The sequence below is a fragment of the Rhinoraja longicauda genome, chromosome 12 (assembly GCF_053455715.1).
Source record: "Rhinoraja longicauda isolate Sanriku21f chromosome 12, sRhiLon1.1, whole genome shotgun sequence".
In the NCBI taxonomy this organism is placed as follows: Eukaryota; Metazoa; Chordata; class Chondrichthyes; order Rajiformes; family Arhynchobatidae; genus Rhinoraja; species Rhinoraja longicauda.
The window spans coordinates 15,444,429-15,466,572 of NC_135964.1; the positions used below are offsets into that span (position 1 = coordinate 15,444,429).

Here is a 22,144-nt window from a genome sequence, read left to right on the forward strand (position 1 = left end):
AGTGGAGGCGAATCAAGAACCAGAGGACTTGGGTTTAAGGTCATGGGGGTGGGGGGGGAACGATTTAATAGGAATTTACCAGGGTTAAAAGTTTTACTCAAAGGGTGGTGGGTTTATGGAACGGGTTGCCAGAGGAGGTAGTTGAGGCAGGTACTTTTGCAATGTTCAAGAAGCATTTAGACAGGTACATGGATCGGACAGGTTTAGAGGGATATGGTCCAAACAAAGGCAGGTGGGATTAGTGTAGATGAGGCATGTTGGTCGGTGTGGGCAAGTTGGGTGGAAGGGCCTGTTTCCAGACCCTATGACTATGACTCTCCAAAAGGTCAGATGTTCCCACATTATTTTATTTTGAAAATAAGCTTTATTCATAAAAAATACAAAGGTAAACAGTGCAAATTCTTAATACATTCTGATGTCGGTCAATATATTCAGTGTTGCTGGTTTTATGCAGAGTTGCATGAGCACATCTGTTTTGTACATGGTGCTACACCCATTCATGTGGCCGCAGTGGACAGTATGGGCAAGTTGGGCCGAAGGGCCTGTTTCCATGCTGTATGACTCTAGAATGCTGTGACCTCTGTTGTTTGAGTTTCCCCACCAGACACAAAACCAGCAACAATGACCAAGAATATGTGGAGCCCATAATGGTCCATTGTTGGCTGTGGGGAAGGTGATAATGAGTGATACAAACAGTGAAACTCAGCAGGACGACAGTGAAACTAGCACAACGACTAGGGTGGGGGAAGGACGGAGAGAGAAGGGCTGTACTTGACGTTAGAGAAAGCAATACTCATGCCGTTGGGTTGCCAGCTGCCCAAGCGGAATATGAGGTTCTGTTCCTCCAATTTGCGTGTGGCCTCACTTTGACAGTGGGGGAGGCCCAGGACAGAAAAGTCAGTATGGGAATGGGAGGAGGAGTTAAAGTGTTTGGCAGCCGGGAGATCGCATAGGCCAAGGTGGACTGAGTGAAAGTGTTTAGTGAATTGATCGCCCAGTCTGCGCTTGATCTCGCCGATATATAGGAATGATAGATGACTAAATGATGGCTGTTAGGTCGTTTTCTCCCGGTTAGACAGTGATGATGAAGATGATGAAAGATTGTTGATAGTGCGTATTCTCAATTGTTCACGTGCTTTGGCCAGCTTGAGGGTTGAGTATTTGGATGGTATTCTTAACCAATACCAAATTGATTATCACAATAAATTGGTGAACTGCTGTGCTGATATGCTAAACACAATAAGACAGCTTGGAGAGTTTGCTAATTTTGGATATTTCTGATTGTTTCTGAAGCCCTTTTAACACATTTATTTCTCTGAGTGAAAAAGCTATAAAGACATATTTTTCATTACATTCCGCTGCCAAAACAGTGCAACGTAATTGAGCAGAATACTTTCACGGTTGCCTCAATGTTTCTGGCTGAAATGTGTCATAAATGAAGTTCTCCATCTGTATAAAAGGTCCATTTGATTGAGGTGCATCCTGGAACCAAAATTAATGAAGTATTGATGCCAGAATTTCAAACAACAGCAGACAGAAAACACTTTGATGACAGGGTCTATGAATAAGTTCTTCAACAACGCACTGCAATCAAGAGAGCCAAGTGTGCATGCAGGAAAGAACTGCAGATGCTGGTTTAAATCCAAGGTAGGCACAAAATGCTGGAGTAACTCAGCGGGACAGGCAGCATCTCTGGAGAGAAGGAATGGGCGACGTTTTGGGTCTGAAGAAGGGTCTCGACCCGAAACATCACCCATTCCTTCTCTGCAGAGATGCTGCCTGTCCCCCTGAGTTACTTCAGCATTTTGTGTTTACTTTCAAGTGTATATGTATATGTGTATGCGTTTGTTTATATATACACACATATACATATATATATATATATATATATACACACACACGTGTGTACATATATATGTATATAACAGACAAATGCAATAAATCCAAAGATATAATGGGAAATGGTGGGAATACCTAGCTTATTCCCTGACACCCCAAAGCCTATACAGTCTGTATAATTTGTATGCTGTGTTAAAGCATTACATTATTGACCAACTTTTATTATATTTTTAAATATACAAAATAAGTTATAAATAACTCTTACCTGTATGGACCCAGACTTACTCCTGTGGGGAAAACAACAAGCTTGTGAATGCAGCATTTTTTAAATTTTAAAACATATTTTCTCCAAGTGTTGTGTGAATATTTAGTGTCATGGAGTCATATAGGACAGAAACAGGTCGTTGAGCCCAACTTGCCCATGCTGACCAAGATTCCCCCTCTGCACTAGTCCCACTTGCCCTGTTTGGCCCATATCCCTCCAAACCCCTCTCATCATTTACAGACGTCCATTAACCTACACAGCTTTGGGATGTGGGAGGAGACCGGAGCACCCAAAGGTGGGGGAGTCCAGAACCAGGGGTCACAGCTTAAGGATAAGGGGGAAGTCTTTTAGGACCGAGATGAGAAAACATTTCTTCACACAGAGTGGTGAGTCTGTGGAATTCTCTGCCACAGAAGGTAGTTGAGGCCAGTTCATTTGCTATATTTAAGAGGGAGTTAGATGTGGCCCTTTTTGCTAAAGGGATCAGGGGATATGGAGAGAAGGCAGGTACAGGCTACTGAGCTGAATGATCAGCCATGATCATATTGAATGGCGGTGCAGGCTCGAAGGGCCGAATGGCCTACTCCTGCACCTATTTTCTATGTTTCTATGTTTCTATGAAACACACTCGGTCACAGGGAGAACTTGTAAATCCGATACAGATGGCACCCGAGGTCAGGATCGAACCCGGATCTCTGGCGCTGTGAGGCAGTAGCTCCACCAGCTGTGCCACTGTGCCACCCTAAGCAGCAATTGTGAGTCTCGCTGATAGACATGCTGTGGGCAACAGGCAAGCTGGGCAAGGATAAAGTTTTGTGCATCTGTATCTGTTCTGATCAGCAGAGAAGTGTTCATGTTCAAATCGGCATTATTTCTAATCCCGCTTGACATGATTGTAAAGATATTTCACAGAACTCACAACTCACCTGATAGAAGTTTGCTTTTTTAGATGCTTAAAATACACTATGATAAGGAAGCACAGGAGGCCGACTACAACACCACTGACGAGGCATGAATATAATACAATCTTCGGCTGTTCTTTCCCATCTGTAAAAAACATAAGCATTGATCCACACCATATATTGTGTTGGGTTCAGAGCATTTCTTGACGATCTTTGTGTCTAAAACCAAAGGCATTTTAATGCATTCAACGGGCAAGGGAATACAGGATTTACCATTTCATTTACTCACATCATAATCTGAATCAGTTCCACACTGAATAAGAAGGTTACCATGTTACACTGTAACTTTGCAAAGATTTGATGATCCTTTGGGAAGATTCATGAACCGACTATTTGTAATATTGCATTGCTGTTATTTTTCCAATTTCAATGTGTCTGTAGAAACATAGAAATATAGAAACATAGAAAATAGGTGCAGGAGTAGGCCATTCGGCCCTTTGAGCCTGCACCGCCATTCAATATGATCATGGCTGATCATCCAGCTCAGTAACCTGTACCTGCCTTCTCTCCATACCCCCTGATCCCTTTAGCAAAAAGGGCCACATCTAACTCCCTCTTAAATATAGCCAATGAACTGGCCTCAACTACCTTCTGTGGCAGAGAATTCCACAGACTCACCACTCTCTGTGTGAAGAAATGTTTTCTCATCTCGGTCCTAAAAGACTTCCCCTTTATCCTTAAGCTGTGACCCCTGGTTCTGGACTCCCCCAACATCGGGAACAATCTTCCCACATCTAGCCTCTCCAACCCCTAAAGAATTTTATATGTTTCTATAAGATCCCCCCTCAGTCTTCTAAATTCCAGCGAGTACAAGCCCAGTCTATCTAGTCTTTCCTCATATGTAAGTCCCGCCATCCCAGGAATCAATCTGGTGAACCTTCTCTGTACTCCCTCTAAGGCAAGAACGTCTTTCCTCAGGTTAGGAGACCAAAACTGCCGAATTACAGAATAAAAAGCTTGGAAACTGGCAATTTTGTGAGCAGTCGGCACTGTTTTCTGCATAAATCTCCTCCATTGGTCGTTTTCCCTATAATTCTCATGAGTCACTAAGTCCACTACAGAGGTGTATGAAATCTTATTGTGTATAAGATCTTATAGAGATGTACAAACTTATGAGAGAAATAGATTGGGTAGACACACAGAACCTCTTACCCAGAGTAGGGGAATCGTGAACCAGAGGACAGGTTCAAGGTGAAGGGGGAAAGATTTAATAGGAATCTGAGGGGTAACATTTTCACACAAAATGTGGAGGATATATGGAATGAACTGCCAGAGGATGTAGTTGAGGCAGGGACTATTGCAACATTTAAGAAACAATTAGACAGGTACATGGATAGGCCAGGTTTGGAGGGATATGGGCCAAATGCAGGCAGGTGGACTAGTGTAGATGTGACATGTTGGTCAGTGTGGGTAAATTGAGCTGCAACGCCTGTTTCCACGCTGTATGACTATGATACTACAATGCCAATCAGCATATTCTGCAGTGATGGAGTCATAGAGTCATACATAGAGGAAACAGGCCCTTCGGTCTAACTTGTTTATGCCGACCAAGTTGCCCCATCTCAGCTAATCTAATTTGCCCACATTTGGTCCACACCTTTTTCAACCTTTCCTTTCCATGTACCTGTTCTTGTATCTTTGAAATGTTGTTACTGTACCTGCCGCAGCGTATTCCATATGCCCACCACCCTCTGAGTGATAAACGTTGCCCCTCGAGTTCCTATTAAATGTTTCTCCTCACACCTTAAACCTATGCCCTCTGGTTCTTGATTTCCCCAACCCTGGAAAAAGGACATTCACCCGATGAATTCCACTCCTGATTTTATATACCTCTATAACAGGCTCCAGTGCTCCAAGGAATAAAATCCTAGCTTGTCCAACCTCTCCCTGTAGCTCAGGCCTTCGAGTCCTGTCAACATCCTCATAAAACGTATCTGCACTATTTCCAGCTTAAAGTTGTATTGTGTTGAGTTATTTATTATTTAAGTGGTTTATTTGCTTGCTAAGCAGGATTCCTGCAAATCTATTCAAATTGCCCATTATCACGGGTAAATTTCAGAATCCCACAAAAGGTTTGCATTCATTACAGTTGGTTAAAAAGTGTGGGAATTCATCCTATAAGCCCTCGAATCTTGGAGATAATTTCACTTAGTTTAGTTTAGAGATACAGCGTGGAAACAGGCCCTTCGGCCCACTGAGTACATGCTGATGAGCAATCCCCCTACATTAGCACTATCCTACACACCAGGGACAATTTACAATTTTTGCCGAAGCCAATTAACGTACAAACACGTCTTTGAAGTGTGGCAGTAAATTGGAGCACCTGGAAAAAACCCACAAGGTCATGGGGAAAATGTTTCAACTCCGTACAGACAGTGCCCGTAGTCAGAATTGAACCCGGGTCTGCGGCGCTGTAAGGCAGCGACTACCACTGCACTACACTGCCACCCCTTCTGCAATCCGTTTCTTCCTAAGTACTCCGCACAGAAGCCACAATTTGCAGACAAGGCCAGTATTTCAAATTGTCAAGTGTCATTTATGTTTACCCTTACTTAACTGTAGTTACTATAAGCAATAGAAAGATCAATGAAAATCATTCATAAAGATGCATATATTTAGATCTGCTTACCGTTTGGATACTCTGCATCACTCTGGGGCATGCTGTAGTTTTTTCCTCCGTTAAATGCTGGGTGGCTTACACTGCAGGTTATCGTACTGTTGAGGGGGAGGGTGGTAATACTATACTTGCTTTGTACCGTTATGGTTTTGTTTCCGTGAATGCGCTCATTTACTGAGGAGCTTCCTCTGTTCTGTGGGTGCCAAGTAATTTTGGAGGCTGGTTTCCCACTTGCGGCAATGCACGTAGCCATCATCATTGTGTCATTTAATTTGTCAAAGTTAAAAGATACAGTGGGAGGAACTGGAAAAGGCAGAAAAATATTTTGCGTTGAACATGCCATTTACATTTTTATTGAATCATCAACAATTCTAACAGATATTTTCCAGAATTGTCCTTTGGTTTCTTTATGTATTTATTTGGGATAAAATAAGGGACCAGTGCAGCTGCTCACGGCACCAGAGACCCGAGCTTCTATCCTGGCCTCGTGTGCTGTCTGTACGTAGTTTGCACCTTCTCCCTGTGACAGCGTGGGTGTCCTCTGTAATACCTACTACTTTGGTAATGATAATATAATAATCATATAACCATATAACAACTACAGCACGGAAACAGGCCTGTTCAGCCCTACCAGTCCATTCCATACAGCCACCACCCTCTGAGTAAAGAAGTTACCCCTCATGTTACCCCTAAACTTTTGTCCCTCAATTCTGAAGCTATGTCCCCTTGTTGGAATCTTCCCCACTCTCAAAGGGAAAAGCCTACCCACGTCAACTCTGTCCGTCCCTCTTAAAATTTAAAAAACCTCTATCAAGTCCCCCCTCAACCTTCTACGCTACAAAGAATAAAGACCCAACCTGTTCAACCTCTCTCTCTGTAGCTTAAGTACTGAAACCCAGGCAACATTCTAGTAAATCTCCTCTGTACCCTCTCCATTTTGTCGACATCCTTCCTATAATTTGGCGACCAGAACTGCACACCATACTCCAGATTCGGCCTCACCAACGCCCTGTACAATTTTAACATTACATCCCAACTTCTATATTCGATGCTCTGATTTATAAAGGCAAGCATACCAAACGCCTTCTTCACCACCCTATCCACATGAGATTCCACCTTCAGGGAACAATGCACAGTTATTCCCAGATCCTATAATCCCAGATTATATATTGTAACATATAATCTTACAAGTTTAATATTAGCTGTAGTTTTGAATATAATTCGGAGAAGTAATCTTGAGGTCTTAGATTAGTACAGTTTAGAAATACAGAATGGAAACAAGCCATTTAGCCTACCGAGTCCGTACCGAGTCCAGTGTTCACCCAGACACTAGCTCTATCCGACACACTAGGGACAATTTACAGAAACCAATTAACCTACAAATCTGCTCATCTTTGGGATGTGGGAGGAGACTGGAGTACCTGTGGAAAACCCATGCAGTCACAGGGAGAACGTACAAACTCCGTACAGACAGCACCAATAGTCGGGATCGAACCTGGGTCCCCGGCGCTGTAACGCAGCAACTCTCCCGCTGTGCCACCGTGCCGCACTGTTGTTAACTTACCCATGACTGACAAGGTGAAGGTGACTTTGTGAACACCATACTCGTCTGTTATTTCACAGCTATAATCTCCATCATCATCTAGAATCACAGGCTGTATTTGGAGTCTCATTTCCTTATCTGATGCATTACATGCTGTATTTGATATTGTTATTCTGGTGTGGTTGTACAAGGACCAAAGCACTTCATTCAATCCACATTTGAGAGCCGCTATTCTTGTTTCTTCCAGAAACATCCATGATATCATGGTCACATTTCCACCTAGTGGACATCTCAAGGTCACCTTATCACCTAACAATACACTTGTAGTTTTGACAGAAGTGAAACCTGGAAAATAAAAATAAAATTAAAGAAGGTTAAAGTAAGTAACAGCAGTAATAACTTATCACGGAAAGAAGCATTATCCAGCTGACAGCACATTATTTTCTACATTAATATATTTCTCCTACCTTTGGTGTTTATGTTGGCATCAAATCTGATATATTTTTATCATCAGGACAAACTGGGCAATTTTCACATTGTCGGTTACATATCCTTCTTTTAGCTGCTCAAGACTTTAGTCTTTAGAGATACAGTGCGGAAACAGGTCATTCGGCCCAACGAGTCCGCACCGACCAGTGATCACCCTGTACACTAACACTATCCTACACACTAGGGAGAATTTAACACTTTTACCATGGCCGATTAACCTAAGGACTTGTACGTATTTGGAATGTGGGAGGAAACCGGAGCACCCGGAGAAAACCCATGTGGTCATGGGGAGAGCGCACAAACTCCGTACAGACGGCACCTGAACTCAGGATGGAACCGAGCTCTCTGGCACTGTAAAGCAGCAACTCTACCGCCGCGCCATTGTGCCTCCCTTGCTGTTCCTGGAGGAAATTCTGAGGGACAAGATCTACCAGCATTTGGAAAGGCAAGAAGTGATCAGGGATAGTCAGGACGGCTTTGTGTGTGGTAAATCTTGCCTACCAATTTGATTGAATACATTGAAGAGGTGACCGATTCATATGTTCATGTTAATAAGTTCTAGGAGCAGAAATATGCCATTCACTCCATCAAGTCTGCTCCGCCATTCAATAATGGCTGATCTATCTTTTCCTCTCAACCCTATTCTCTGCCTTCTCCCCATAACCCCTGGCACCATTACAAATCAAGGATCTGTCAATCTCTGCCTTAAACATTTCCATCGACAGCCTCCACAGCCCTCTGTGGCAATGAATTCGAAGGGCCGAATGGCCTCCTCCTGCACCTATTGTCTATTGTCTATTAATTCCACTCTCTGACTAAAGAAATTCCTCCTCATTGTCTTTCTGAAGGTACATCCTTTTATTCTGAGCCAATATACTTTGATCCTGAACTCTCCCAATAGTGGAAACATCCTCTCCACATCACTCTATCCAGGCTTTCATTGATGATGACATTGTCTACATGGATTTCAGCAAGGCCTTTGACAAAGTACTGCATGGTAGGCTGGGCTGGAAGCTTCCCAGATATGGTGAACAGCCACAGTCTTCTCCCCAATGTAGGAGAGGCTAAAACTCAAGGGAAAAATGTAAAAGGACCAGAAGGGTAACTTTTACGCACAGGAGGTGGTGTTCATATGGAACAAACTGCCAGAGAAGGTGATAGAGTCAAGTACAATTACAATACTTAAAGGCCACTTAAGTAGGTACATAGATTGGAACAGTTTTGAGAGACATGGGCCAGATGCAGGCTAGTATGATTAGTCCAGTTAGGTAAATGGGTCAGCATGGATGAGTTGGGCTGAAGGGCCTGTTTTTGTGCTGTATGACTCTACGATTCAGAAGTAATCCAAAAGCTTGACAGTTTTGACCTTCATTAGAGCTGTGCATGTTGTATTGTCATGGCCAAGAGTTACCTCAAAGCATACTAGGATTTGCTCTGCTCCACCTCCACGGGGGGATCTGGAGGTGCAACTCGAGGGTCTCAATAATTGTGTTCAAGATCTTAGCGGCAAACAGGTTTGCCTTTATGGACGGTTAGCACAGCTTAGGAACATTTGAGTTGTTGATAACTCATTTTGTGTCTGAGTAACATAATCCTTCAGGGACACCACCCACCTTTATTGAAATGCGAAACTGAGTCGAAACTTAGTAGATGCCACTTGAGAAAGTGCATAGATCAACACATTTTTAGGTAGATATTTGTTGAGCATGAAAGCCCTTGGAAATTTCCATTTCCTGATGTTAGTGATTGTTTTCGAACCAAAGATGTATAACAAAATATGCTTTAGTTTACTTTAGACTTTAGAGATACAGCACAGAAACCCATCAAGTTCATGCCGACCAATGATCACGTCCATACACCAGCATTATCCTACACCATACCCAAATAACCTACAAAACTGCGCATCTTTAGAGTGTGGTAGGAAACCAGAGCACCCGGAGAAAACCCACGCGGTCACAGGGAGAACATATATACTTCATACAGACGGCACCCGGGGTCGGGATTGAACCCCGATTTCTGGTGCTGCAAGGGAGCAATTCTATCGCTGCATCACTGCGCCACTCTGAAGTCTAAAGGTGACGGAAATGTGATCCACATTACTTTAAAGACATGGGATGGCATACCTGGTTGAGCAAGAGCAATAAGGATGGTGACCATTGGCAAGGCAGACGGTGGCCTTTTCCAAAGAGATTTCATTTTAGTCGGCAGTGCTTTTCTTGACTGAAATCCTAGGTCAAAAAGTCTCATCGTGAATCATCATCCATCAGGTGGCGGTTCTGTGGAGATAGACAAAACCACAGTATTTTACCAATAAAAGTAATCAGACCGACAAGTACCATTGACATAGAGATTTGTAAGCACGGTGAGTGTAGGGGGACCCACGCCACCGAGAGCCGTCAAGAGCATAGGGGGACCACCGAGCGTGAAGAGGGTGGTCGAGAGTGAAGAGGGTTGTCGAGAGTGAGGAAGGCTTTTGAGAGTGAAGAGGGCCGTTGAGAGTGAGGAGAGCCGTCGAGAGTGAGGAGGGCTATCGAGAGCTTGGAGGGCTGTCGAGAGTGAAGAGGGCCATTGAGAGTGAGGAGGGTGGTCGAGAGTGAAGAGAGCCATCGAGAGTGAGGAGGGTCGTCGAGGGTGAGGAGGGCTTTTGAGAGTGAAGATGGCCATCGAGTGAGGAGGGCCATCGAGAGTGAGGAGGGTCGTCGAGTGAGGAGGGCTTTTGAGAGTGAGGAGGGTCGTCGAGAGTGAGGAGGGCTTTCGAGAGCAAGGAGGGCCACCGATAGCGAAGGGGACTGCCGAGAGCATAGGGAGACCCGATGGGGGGGCCGCCGAGAATATAGGGGGACCCGTCGGGCTTGGTTCACTGCTGCAAGAAGATATGTGTTCGATGACCTTGTGACTTTGTCGGCGTTGGAAACGTAGCGACTCTTTGTGCACTGCCTAGGTGAGGTCTGCGCTATGATCTTACCGGGTTGTATGCAAAAACAAAGAATCTCACTGTACCTCGGTACATGTGGCAATAAAGTATAAATGATCATACAATACAATACAATACAATACAATATATCTTTATTATCATTGTACAGGGGTACAACGAGATTGGGAATGCGCCTCCCATACGATGCAATAATTTAATTAATTTAAACAACAACAACCCAACGAAACAAATTGTAACAGTTTTAAGACAGAATAAAGAGCAAGTAGATCTGTGCCGGATCGCTGTGCGATGTGACCATCCGGCTCAGCAGGACCGGTTCATAGCAGCTATGGCCCTGGGGATGAAGCTGTTCCTGAGTCTGGAGGTGCGGGCGTATGATCGTGGAATCATAGTGCTACTTTGGAGGGGCAGGGAGTGGGGCATCAGTATTAGTGTGCAGCTGCAAAGTCCCACAAACCCAGGTGCCCTCAGTGTGTTCACAGAAGAACCTGCAAGTGGTCCCCTTGAGAATGTACAAACTCCGCACTGACAGCACCCGTAGTCAGGGTGGAACCCGGGTCTCTGGTGCTGTGAGGCAGCAACTCTACCGCTGCACCACTGTGCCGCCCTTGACCTAGAAACGGTCTTAATCTGGTAAAGATTTATGTCAAGGGAAGTCGGTTCCAGTGTCTTCATACACCTTTCACATGAAACTTTGGAGAACATACTGTGCTACAAGAAGACAGCGACATCTTTCTGGGTAATGCTTCCATTTGAATAATATAAATAGAAACATCTCTTTGAACTCATGTTATCTTCAAATCAAAAGCCTGCTTTTGGAGTCATTTGTTTTCATTTAAGACACTAGTTCAGCAAAATAGATACAATTCGTTGTTTCTATTTTCTGTGAATGTTGGAAACCACATTCAGGGCTGAAAAAGAACCACTTTGTCTGCTATACCAGACACATTTCACCTGTAGTTGTGACACAGAACAGGAATACTTTTCATGATATTTCATTAACCGCACATTTTTATACAAGCCGACGGCCAGACATACCGAAGATAGACACTAAAAGCTGGAGTAACTCAGCGGGACAGGCAGCATCTCTGGAGAGAAGGAAAGGGTGATGTTTCGGGTCGAGACCCTTCTTCAGACTCTTCAGAAATACCAACAGATCCAACTCATACGCTGGAGACCAAGGACCTGCCTGGAGGCCTCCACTCGCCCGGCCGTGGATTGAAAACCCGCCCGAAAGGCCGAAGTGGAGGGAGTCGGTGATGGCAGTCGAGAGGAACAAGGCCGATCATCTACGCAGCAGAAGATCGCCATCCCTCTCCTGGCGTCCCACGACCATACCCGACCTTAGGCCCAGCTCGTCCGCCCAGAGAAGAGGGAGTTGGACGGAGTGAGCAGACCGGCTGCGGGAGGGAGTGCACTGCCTTGATGGTGGAGTGGGCCGCTGGAGGCCCTGCTACAGCCTGGGGCTGGTCTGGACTGGGCGCCGCTCCAACAGGCCGAACACATGGACCCCACACGGTCTACAGTGGTGGAACAGAGGTGGAGGACACCATGGCTACGCTTGGCCAGGCCGACAGGCCTTCATGGTCAGGCCAATGACCATTCATGGTCTTCATGGTCAGGCCAATGCACGGTGGCGCAGCGGTACAGTTGCTGCCTTACAGCGAATGCAGCACCGGAGACAGGTTCGATCCTGATTACGTGCGCCATCTGTACGGAGTTTGTACGTTCTCCCCGTGACCTGCGTGGGTTTTCTCCGAGATCTTCGGTTTCCTCCCACACTCCAAAGACGTACAGGTTTGTCCGTTAATTGGCTGGGCAAATGTAAAAATTGGCCCTAGTGGGTGTAGGAGAGTGTTAATGTGCGGGGATCGCTGGGTGACAATAGACAATAGACAATAGGTGCAGGAGTAGGCCATTCAGCCCTTCGAGCCAGCACCGCCATTCAATGCGATCATGGCTGATCACTCTCAATCAGTACCCCGTTCCTGCTTTCTCCCCATACCCCCTCACTCCGCTATCCTTAAGAGCTCTATCCAGCTCTCTCTTGAAAGCATCCAACGAACTGGCCTCCACTGCCTTCTGAGGCAGAGAATTCCACACCTTCACCACTCTCTGACTGAAAAAGTTCTTCCTCATCTCCGTTCTAAATGGCCTACCCCTTATTCTTAAACTGTGGCCCCTTGTTCTGGACTCCCCCAACATTGGGAACATGTTTCCTGCCTCTAATGTGTCCAATCCCCTAATTATCTTATATGTTTCAATAAGATCCCCCCTCATCCTTCTAAATTCCAGTGTATACAAGCCTAATTCCTCCAGCCTTTCAACATACGACAGTCCCGCCATTCCGGGAATCAACCTAGTGAACCTACGCTGCACGCCCTCAATAGCAAGAATATCCTTCCTCAAATTTGGAGACCAAAACTGCACACAGTACTCCAGGTGCGGTCTCACCAGGGCCCGGTACAACTGTAGAAGGACCTCTTTGCTCCTATACTCAACTCCTCTTGTTACGAAGGCCAACATTCCATTGGCTTTCTTCACTGCCTGCTGTACCTGCATGCCTCCTTTCAGTGACTGATGCACTAGGACACCCAGATCTCCTTGAACATCCCCTCTTCCTAACTTGACACCATTCAGATAATAATCTGCCTTTCTATTCTTACTTCCAAAGTGAATAACCTCACACTTATCTACATTAAACTGCATCTGCCATGTATCCGCCCACTCACACAACCTGTCCAAGTCACCCTGCAGCCTTATTGCATCTTCCTCACAATTCACACTACCCCCCAGCTTAGTATCATCTGCAAATTTGCTAATGGTACTTTTAATCCCTTCGTCTAAGTCATTAATGACTTAGCGTGGACCCGGTGGGCCAAAGGGCCTGTTTCTGTGCTGTATCTCTAAATCTAAAAAATCTAAATCTGTACTCTCAACTGGGTCTTGAAAATAGTGCCAAATATGGCGACTCTGTACACTGTCTCAGTGTACTACTGCGAAACACTTTGATGGTATCTGAGATGCTTATATAAGAGATATCTAAAGGCTTACGCATAGTGATACTTGTACTGAACTGTATACAAAAATGGATTTCACTGTACCTCACTCAGTACATGTGACAAATAAAGAACCATTGTAAACGGTTGAACTATATCTCTGTAACCACACAATAAATTGGTCTGCAGATTGGTAAATGGCACTTAAGATTAACTACATTTATTTATGAAACTTTGTTTCTTTTATCGTCACTTGATAATGCTCCTTTTTAAAAAGATTGAAATAAGGATATTTCTGGATATTTGTCAACCCTCGAGTTGCAATAGGCTAAGTTTCGATAACCTCTGTGAATGGGTTGACAGCCTATCCGTTTCTTTTAGTTAGTTAGTACCTGATTTTCCTGAAAATATTCCAATCTTCAAGAAATAAGTAAGCATGTTTGGGTCATGTTGATAAAAATGTAGTTGGCTTCAGGCAATTTACAGAGGCCAAGTAACCTTCAAACCCGCACGTCTTCGGAAGTTGGGAGGAAACCGGAGCACCTGGAGAAAACCTGCGTGGTCACAGGGAGGAACCAGTAAACATCACACAGACTGCCGAGGTCAGAATGGGAACCGGGTGTCTGGCGCCGTGAGGCAGCGACCATACCGACTGTGCCACTGTGTCGCCCACTGACTGTTAGCACATGGTGGATGTAGGAAACAAATTCTTGGATGACTTCACGTTCATTGCTATAAGAACGAGAAACCAGCCAGGAGGACATTGGAATAATCAAGTTTAGAGTTACTTGAAGAGAAGGATTTCAGTCGTGGGCTGAATTCCTTTCGTCAAAGGGTGATGAATCTGTGGAAATCATTGCCACAGAAGGCAGTGGAGGCCCAGTCAATGGACATTTTCAAGGTGGAGATTGACAGATTCTTGATTAGCACTGGTGTCAGGGGTTATGGGTAGAAGGCAGGAGAACGGGGTTGAGAGGGAGAGATAGATCAACCACGATTGAATGACGGGTTAGACTTGATGGACCGAATGGCCTAATTCTGGTCCTACAATTTATGAACTTAATGAAGCTCCTCTTGCCCCAGAGTGCGTAATCAAATAAACTGCTGAAGGTGAAAATCCAGGTTATTGTTTCAGGTTTACGCCATGCACCATTCAGTGTAAATCGCCTGAAGTTTTACGTTGTCCCTCCTGTCATTAGGCGGTGGCAGATCCGCCGCATGTCGGCAAAATGGTGGTTTGTTTGCTAATGATAGATGGTGATTTTCATCAAATCATCTCTCTGTATTGATCCCATGTGTCCTGCTGACATTTGATTCCAAAACTGCCTGCATGTCCTGGTGACATGATGCCCACCATGTCAGTAGAGCAATGCATTTAACTTGGAAAAACTGTCGGCATTATTTGATCCATTTCTATTGATTCTCCAATGAAAAATTGAACTGTTTGGCTGAAGATCTGAGATTATAATTGATAGCTAATCAAATTAGCACTGATGATGTGAGAGGACCATAGGGTTAGAAATAGAATTTTAGTTGCGTTCCTTGCAAGGAACACCATACAGTAAGATGCTTAAAATGGGGAAGAATCTCTGGTCTCCAGAAGATGAGACATTTCTGTGAGATTGTCCAGACCTCTTGGATATTGGAATAGATTTTAATTAAGATTTAAGAGAAGCATAGATTCAGAAGATTGTCTCAATGAGGTTCCAAAATTGAATTAAGAGATTGATAACATTGTTGAATAAATTATTTATGATGCTTATAAATCATTAGGATAAATGCATTAAACATATTGCATTTTGAGTCTGATACCAAATTAAACCTGTTACACCTGCAGGCTATCGATCTCCATAGTCGTTTTAGTTGTACATTGGAAAGGTGAATATTATATTTGATAATCCATATATATTCCAAGAAAAATATGTACTGTTCTGTAGTGAATGAGAACTGAATCTTCAGGTTTTTAACATAACTGTTCTTCTGAAATATGAAATGAAATATTGTTATCTGCAGCATCAACCTTGAAGAAATCCTGCTTAGGAACTGCCTTTGGTCTGGTAAAAAGTTGCTAAACACTCTAACTCCCCCTCTGATTCCCACACTGACCTTTCGGTCCTGGGCCTCCTCCATTGTCAGTGAGGCCCAAAGCAAATTGGAGGAACAAATTGGAGGAATAGCACCTCATATTTCGCTTGGGCAGCTTACACCCCAGCGGTATGAACATTGACATCTCTAACTTCAAGTAACCTGTGCGTTCCCTCTCTCTCCATCCCCTCCCCCTTCCCAGTTGTCCGACCAGTCTCACTGTCACCGACTATATTTTTTATCTCTGTTTGCTTTGTTGTCACCTTCTCCCAGCTAACAATGATCCATTTTACATGTTCCGTGATCTCCATTCCCTTTACCCTGTTTTCACACCTTACACTTCCTAATCTATGTATCTCCCTCTCCCCTGACATCAGTCTGAAGAAGGGTCTCGACCCGAAACTTCACCCATTCCTTCTCTCCAGAGATGCTGCCTGTCCCGCTGAGTTACTCCAGCATTTTTTGCATCTCTTTGGTTTATAGACATTAGACAATAGGTGCAGGAGGAGGCCATTCGGCCCTTTGAGCCAGCACTGCCATTCAATGTGATCATGGCTGATCATTCTCAATCAGTACCCCATTCCTGCCTGCTCCCCATACCCCCTGACTCCACTATCCTTAAGAGCTCTATCTAGCTTTCTCTTGAATGCATTCAGAGAATTGGCCTCCACTGCCTTCTGAGGCAGAGAATTCCACAGATTCACAACTCTCTGACTGAAAAAGTTTTTCCTCATCTCAGTTCTAAATGGCCTACCCCTTATTCTTAAACTGTGGCCCCTGGTTCTGGACTCCCCCAACATTGGGAACATGTTTCCTGCCTCTAACGTGTCCAACCCCTTAATAATCTTATACGTTTCGATAAGATCTTCTCTCATCCTAAATTCCAGTGTAGACAAGGCTAGCCGCTCCAGTCTTTCAACATATGACAGTCCCGCCATTCCGGGAATAAACCTAGTAAACCTACGCTGCACGCCCTCAATAGCAAGAATATCCTTCCTCAAATTTGGAGACCAAAACTGCACACTCCAGGTGCAGTCTCACTAGGGCCCTGTACAACTGCAGAAGGACTTCTTTGCTATGGATAGAAATGAGGAATTGTAAGGGTAAAAAGACTCTAATGGGAGTTACCAACAGGCCCCCAAACAGTAGCCTCGACATAGGGTGCAAGTTGAATGAGGAGCTAAAATTGTCATGTCGCAAATGTAATAGATAGATACACCACATCCACCGGCTCTCCCCTGTCAATTTTCCTAGTTACATCCTCAAAGAATTCCAGAAGATTAGTCAAGCATGATTTCCCCTTCCATGCTGACTCGGATTCAATCCTGTTACTACTATCCAAATGCTCCGCAATTTCATCTTTTATAATTGACTCCAGCATCTTCCCCACCACTGATGTCAGACTAACTGGTCTATAATTTCCCGTTTTCTCTCTCCCGTTTTCTCTCTCCCTCCTTTCTTAAAATGTGGGACAACATTAGCTACCATCCAATCCACAGGAACTGATCCTGAATATATAGAACATTGGAAAATGATCACCAATGCGTCCACAATTTCTATCGCCACCTCCTTAAGTACGCTGGGATGCAGACCATCAGGCCCTGGGGATTTATCAGCCTTCAGTCCCATCAGTCTACCCAACACCATTTCCTGCCTAATGTGGATTTCCTTCAGTTCCTCCGTCACCCTAGGATCTCTGGCCACTAGAACATCTGGGAGATTGCTTGTATCTTCCTTAGTGAAGACAGATCCAAAGTACCGGTTCAACTCATCTGCCATTTCCTTGTTCCCCATAATAAATTCCCCTGCTTCTGTCTTCAAGGGACCCACATTTGCCTTGAATGTTTTTTTCCTCTTTACATACTGTGATGTCTTGAGAGGTCGGGAGCTTTTCTCTTGAAGATTGGGAGGTGTGGGTGCCGGAAATGAAAATAGAAAAGTTCTTGTTTTCAAACTTAAATTCCATATATTTAGTCTTTTCCAAAAACAGGTAAACTTAATTGTTTGCAGACAGGTACACAAAACCAAAACAGGTAGTTAAATCAAAACTGTAGCTTGCTGCCTTCTTACAAAATATGACTCAAACACTGCTTCTCTCCCTGTCTGCTCCAGTCGTTGTCTCTCTTTTTAAATTGCTTCCCTTCCCTTTTAGCTCTCTCACTGAGGCAATCAGCTCAACTGGTTCAGCTGGGCAGCAATCAGTGTCAGCAGCAATCAGTGTCAGCAGCAATCGGTGTCAGCAGCAATCAGTGTCAGCAGCAATCAGTGTCAGCAGCAATCAGTGTCAGCAGGGCAGGCAGCCCTGCTGACTATGGGGTTTGTAGTCTTTTGCTGGCAGCCATGATGGTTTGTAGTCCTTGTTGCATCCACCGGGAGGAAATGTGTCTCCCCTCTATGACTACCTCTCATGATATCACAATACCTAAAAAAGCTTTTACTATCCTCCTTTATCTTATTGGCTAGTTTACCCTCGTACCTCATCTTTTCTCCCCGTATTGCCTTCTTAGTCATCTTCTGTTGCTCTTTAAAAGAGTCCCAATCCTCTGGCTTCCCACTCTTCTTTGCTTTGTTGTACTTTTGCTCTTTTATTTTTATGCTGTCCTTGACTTCCCTTGTCAGCCACGGGTGCCTCTTACTCCCCTTAGAATCTTTCCTCCTCTTTGGGATAAATTGATCCTGCAACTTCTGCATTGTTCCCAGGAACACCTGCCATTGCTCTTCCACCGTCTTCCCTGCTAGGGCCTCCTTCCAGTCAATTCTGGCCAGCTCCTGCCTCATGCCTCTGTAATCCCCTTTGCTATACTGTAATACTGACACTTCCGATTTTCCCTTCTCCCTCTCAATTTGTAGCATAAAACTTATCATATTGTGATCACTACATCCTAATGGCTCTTTTACCTCGAGTCCCCTTATCAGATCAGGTTCATTACACAACACTAAATCCAGAATTGCCTTCTCCCTAGTAGGCTCCAGTACAAGCTGTTCTAAGAATCCATCTCGGAGACACTCCACAAACTCTCTTTCCTGCGGTCCATTACCAACCTGATTTTCCCAGTCTACCTGCATGTTGAAATCTCCCATAACCACCAACATTCCATTGGCTTTCTTCACTGCCTGCTGTACCTGCATGCTTCCTTTCAGTGACTGATGCACTAGGACACCCAGATCTCGTTGTACGTCCCCTTTTCCTAACTTGACACCATTCAGATAATACTCTGCCTTCCTATTCTTACCACCAAAGTGGATAACCTCACACTTATCCACATTAAACTGCATCCGCCATGCATCCGCCCACTCACACAACCTGTCCAAGTCACCCTGCAACCTCATAGCATCTTCCTCACAGTTCACATTACCACCCAGCTTTGTATCATTTGCAAATTTGCTAATGGTACTTTTAATCCCTTCATCCAAGTCATTAATGTATATTGTAAATAGCTGCGGTCCCAGCACCGAGCCTTGCGGTACCCCACTAGTCACTGCCTGCCATTCTGAAAGGGACCCATTTATCCCCACTCTTTGCTTTCTGTCTGTCAACCAATTTTCCATCCATGTCAGTACCCAACCTCCAATACCATGTGCTCTAATTTTGCCCATTAATCTCCTATGTGGAACCTTGTCAAAGGCTTTCTGAAAGTCAAGGTACACCACATTCACCGGCTCTCCCCTGTCAATTTTCCTAGTTACATCCTCAAAGAACCAGCACCTGCAGTTCCTTCCTACACAGTTGCCCTGGTAAAGGTATTGCTGCCATCTGCAAAATGTTCAGACCGCGAGAGCTTGCACTGTGAGAAGATCAAACAACTTCATGGGTTGTCATTGAACTTGTGAAAACAAGATAAGATTGTGGTGGCATTTACTTCCTGTTTGCTTCTGTTCACATTCTAGATATTTGTTATTAGAATCTGAATTGAAAAAGGTAAATAGATCATCCAAATAATTTTTCAGGTGCACCTGTCCCGGGCACCTTCAGTTGCAAGTGAACCAGTGGATCTATGCAGCTCCACACCCACATGTGGGTCTACCCACACCCATTGCTTCTGAACAACACGAGAGTGCCAAACCTGAAGATGCCTGGGTTAGAAATGTCCAGGAAAATTTGTTATTATTAATAACATTGATAACATTGTTGAAAAAAATATTTATGATGCTTATAAATCATTAGGATAAATGCATTAAACATATTGCATTTTGTGTCTGATACCAAATTAAACCTGTTACACCTGCAGGCTATCATTCTCCTTAGTCGTTTTACTTGTACATTGGACAGGTGAAATGCGGCCTGGAGGTGCAGCGGTAAAGTTGCTGCCTTACAGTGCCAGAGACCCAGGTTCGATCCTGAATGTGGGTGCTGTCAGTACGTTCTCCCCTTGACCTACGTGGGTTTTCTCCGGGTGCTCCGGTTTTCTCCCACACTCTAAAGACATACAGGTATGTAGGTTAATCGTTTTTGAGATAATTGTAAATTGTCGCTCATGCGTGCAGGGTAGTGCTAGTGTGCGTTGATCGCTGGTCAACGCGGACTCACAGGGTAAAAATATATTCCTGGATTCAACCTCCATAGTTTTCTTGAGCTGAATCCTGAGCAAGAAAATATAAGATTTGCATCCTTTGAAAAAAGAAATTCATTCTTCATTGTTCATTTTACAAGGGTGTGGATGTGGTGTACCTCGACTTTCAGAAAGCCTTCGACAAGGTCCCACATAGGAGATTAGTGGGCAAAATTAGGGCACATGGTATTGGGGGTAGGGTACTGACATGGATAGAAAATTGGTTGACAGACAGAAAGCAAAGAGTGGGGATAAATGGGTCCCTTTCGGAATGGCAGGCAGTGACCAGTGGGGTACCGCAAGGTTCGGTGCTGGGACCCCAGCTATTCACGATATACATTAATGACTTAGACGAAGGGATTAAAAGTACCATTAGCAAATTTGCAGATGATACTAAGTTGGGGGGTAGTGTGAATTGTGAGGAAGATGCAATAAGGCTGCAGGGTGACTTGGACAGGTTGTGTGAGTGGGCGGATACATGGCAGATGCAGTTTAATGTAGATAAGTGTGAGGTTATTCACTTTGGAAGTAAGAATAGAAAGGCAGATTATTATCTGAATGGTGTCAAGTTAGGAGGAGGGGGAGTTCAACGAGATCTGGGTGTCCTAGTGCATCAGTCAATGAAAGGAAGCATGCAGGTTCAGCAGGCAGTGAAGAAAGCCAATGGAATGTTGGCCTTCGTAACAAGAGGAGTTGAGTATAGGAGCAAAGAGGTCCTTCTACAGTTGTACCGGGCCCTGGTGAGACCGCACCTGGAGTACTGTGTGCAGTTTTGGTCTCCAAATTTGAGGAAGGATATTCTTGCTATGGAGGGCGTGCAGCGTAGGTTCACTAGGTTAATTCCCGGAATGGCGGGACTGTCGTATGTTGAAAGGCTGGAGCGATTGGGCTTGTATACACTGGAATTTAGAAGGATGAGGGGGGATCTTATTGAAACATATAAGATAATTAGGGGATTGGACACATTAGAGGCAGATAACATGTTCCCAATGTTGGGGGAGTCCAGAACAAGGGGCCACAGTTTGAGAATAAGGGGTAGGCCATTTAGAACGGAGATGAGGAAGAACTTTTTCAGTCAGAGGGTGGTGAAGGTGTGGAATTCTCTGCCTCAGAAGGCAGTGGAGGCCAGTTCGTTGGATGCTTTCAAGAGAGAGCTGGATAGAGCTCTTAAGGATAGCGGAGTGAGGGGGTATGGGGAGAAGGCAGGAACGGGGTACTGATTGAGAGTGATCAGCCATGATCGCATTGAATGGCGGTGCTGGCTCGAAGGGCTGAATGGCCTACTCCTGCACCTATTGTCTATTGTCTATTGTCTATTGATTCAAGGTTTTGAGCTGTAGGGAGAGTTTGAGCAGGTTGGGACTCTATTCCTTAGAGTGCAGATGATAGGTGATCTTATTGAGGGGTATCAGATCATGAGAGGAATAGATTGGCTAGAAGCACAGAGTCCCATACCCAGAGTTGAGGAATCGAGAACCAGAGGACATAGGTTTAAGGTGAAGGGGGAAAGATTTAATTGGAATTTGAGGGTAATGTTTTCACACAAAGGGTGGTGGGTGTATGGAATGTGCTGCCAGAGGAGGTAGTTGAGGCAGGGACTATCCCAACATTTAAGAAACAATTAGACAGGGACATGGATAGGACAGGTTAAGAGGGACACGGGCCAAACAAAGGCAGGTGGGACTAATGTAGATGGGACATGTTGGTTGGTGTGGGCAAGGGTCTGCTTCCATGCTGTAAGACTCTATGACTCTAACATGGTCTTAAGATTCATAAGATATAAGATTCACTGCCCTTTAAAAAGGAAATCCGCTCTTGCTCTCGGTATTGAATGGGCGGTACCTTATTCTGAGACTTTCT

The 22,144-nt window shown here is 44.5% G+C and overlaps 1 protein-coding gene across 1 annotated transcript; it reads right to left on the minus strand.

Annotated features, from left to right (window-relative positions):
* Positions 1-1,333: 1,333 nt before the first annotated feature.
* On the minus strand, positions 1,334-9,929 carry LOC144598513 (cell surface glycoprotein CD200 receptor 1-B-like). The gene is made up of 7 exons (XM_078408679.1): positions 9,839-9,929; positions 7,248-7,571; positions 5,696-5,986; positions 5,509-5,519; positions 3,031-3,137; positions 2,105-2,126; positions 1,334-1,482 (listed from the first exon to the last, which is right to left on the minus strand). Exons 1-7 carry the CDS (start codon positions 9,909-9,911, stop codon positions 1,396-1,398), a joined length of 915 nt encoding a protein of 304 aa, XP_078264805.1. The 5' UTR covers positions 9,912-9,929; the 3' UTR covers positions 1,334-1,395.
* Positions 9,930-22,144: the final 12,215 nt, after the last annotated feature.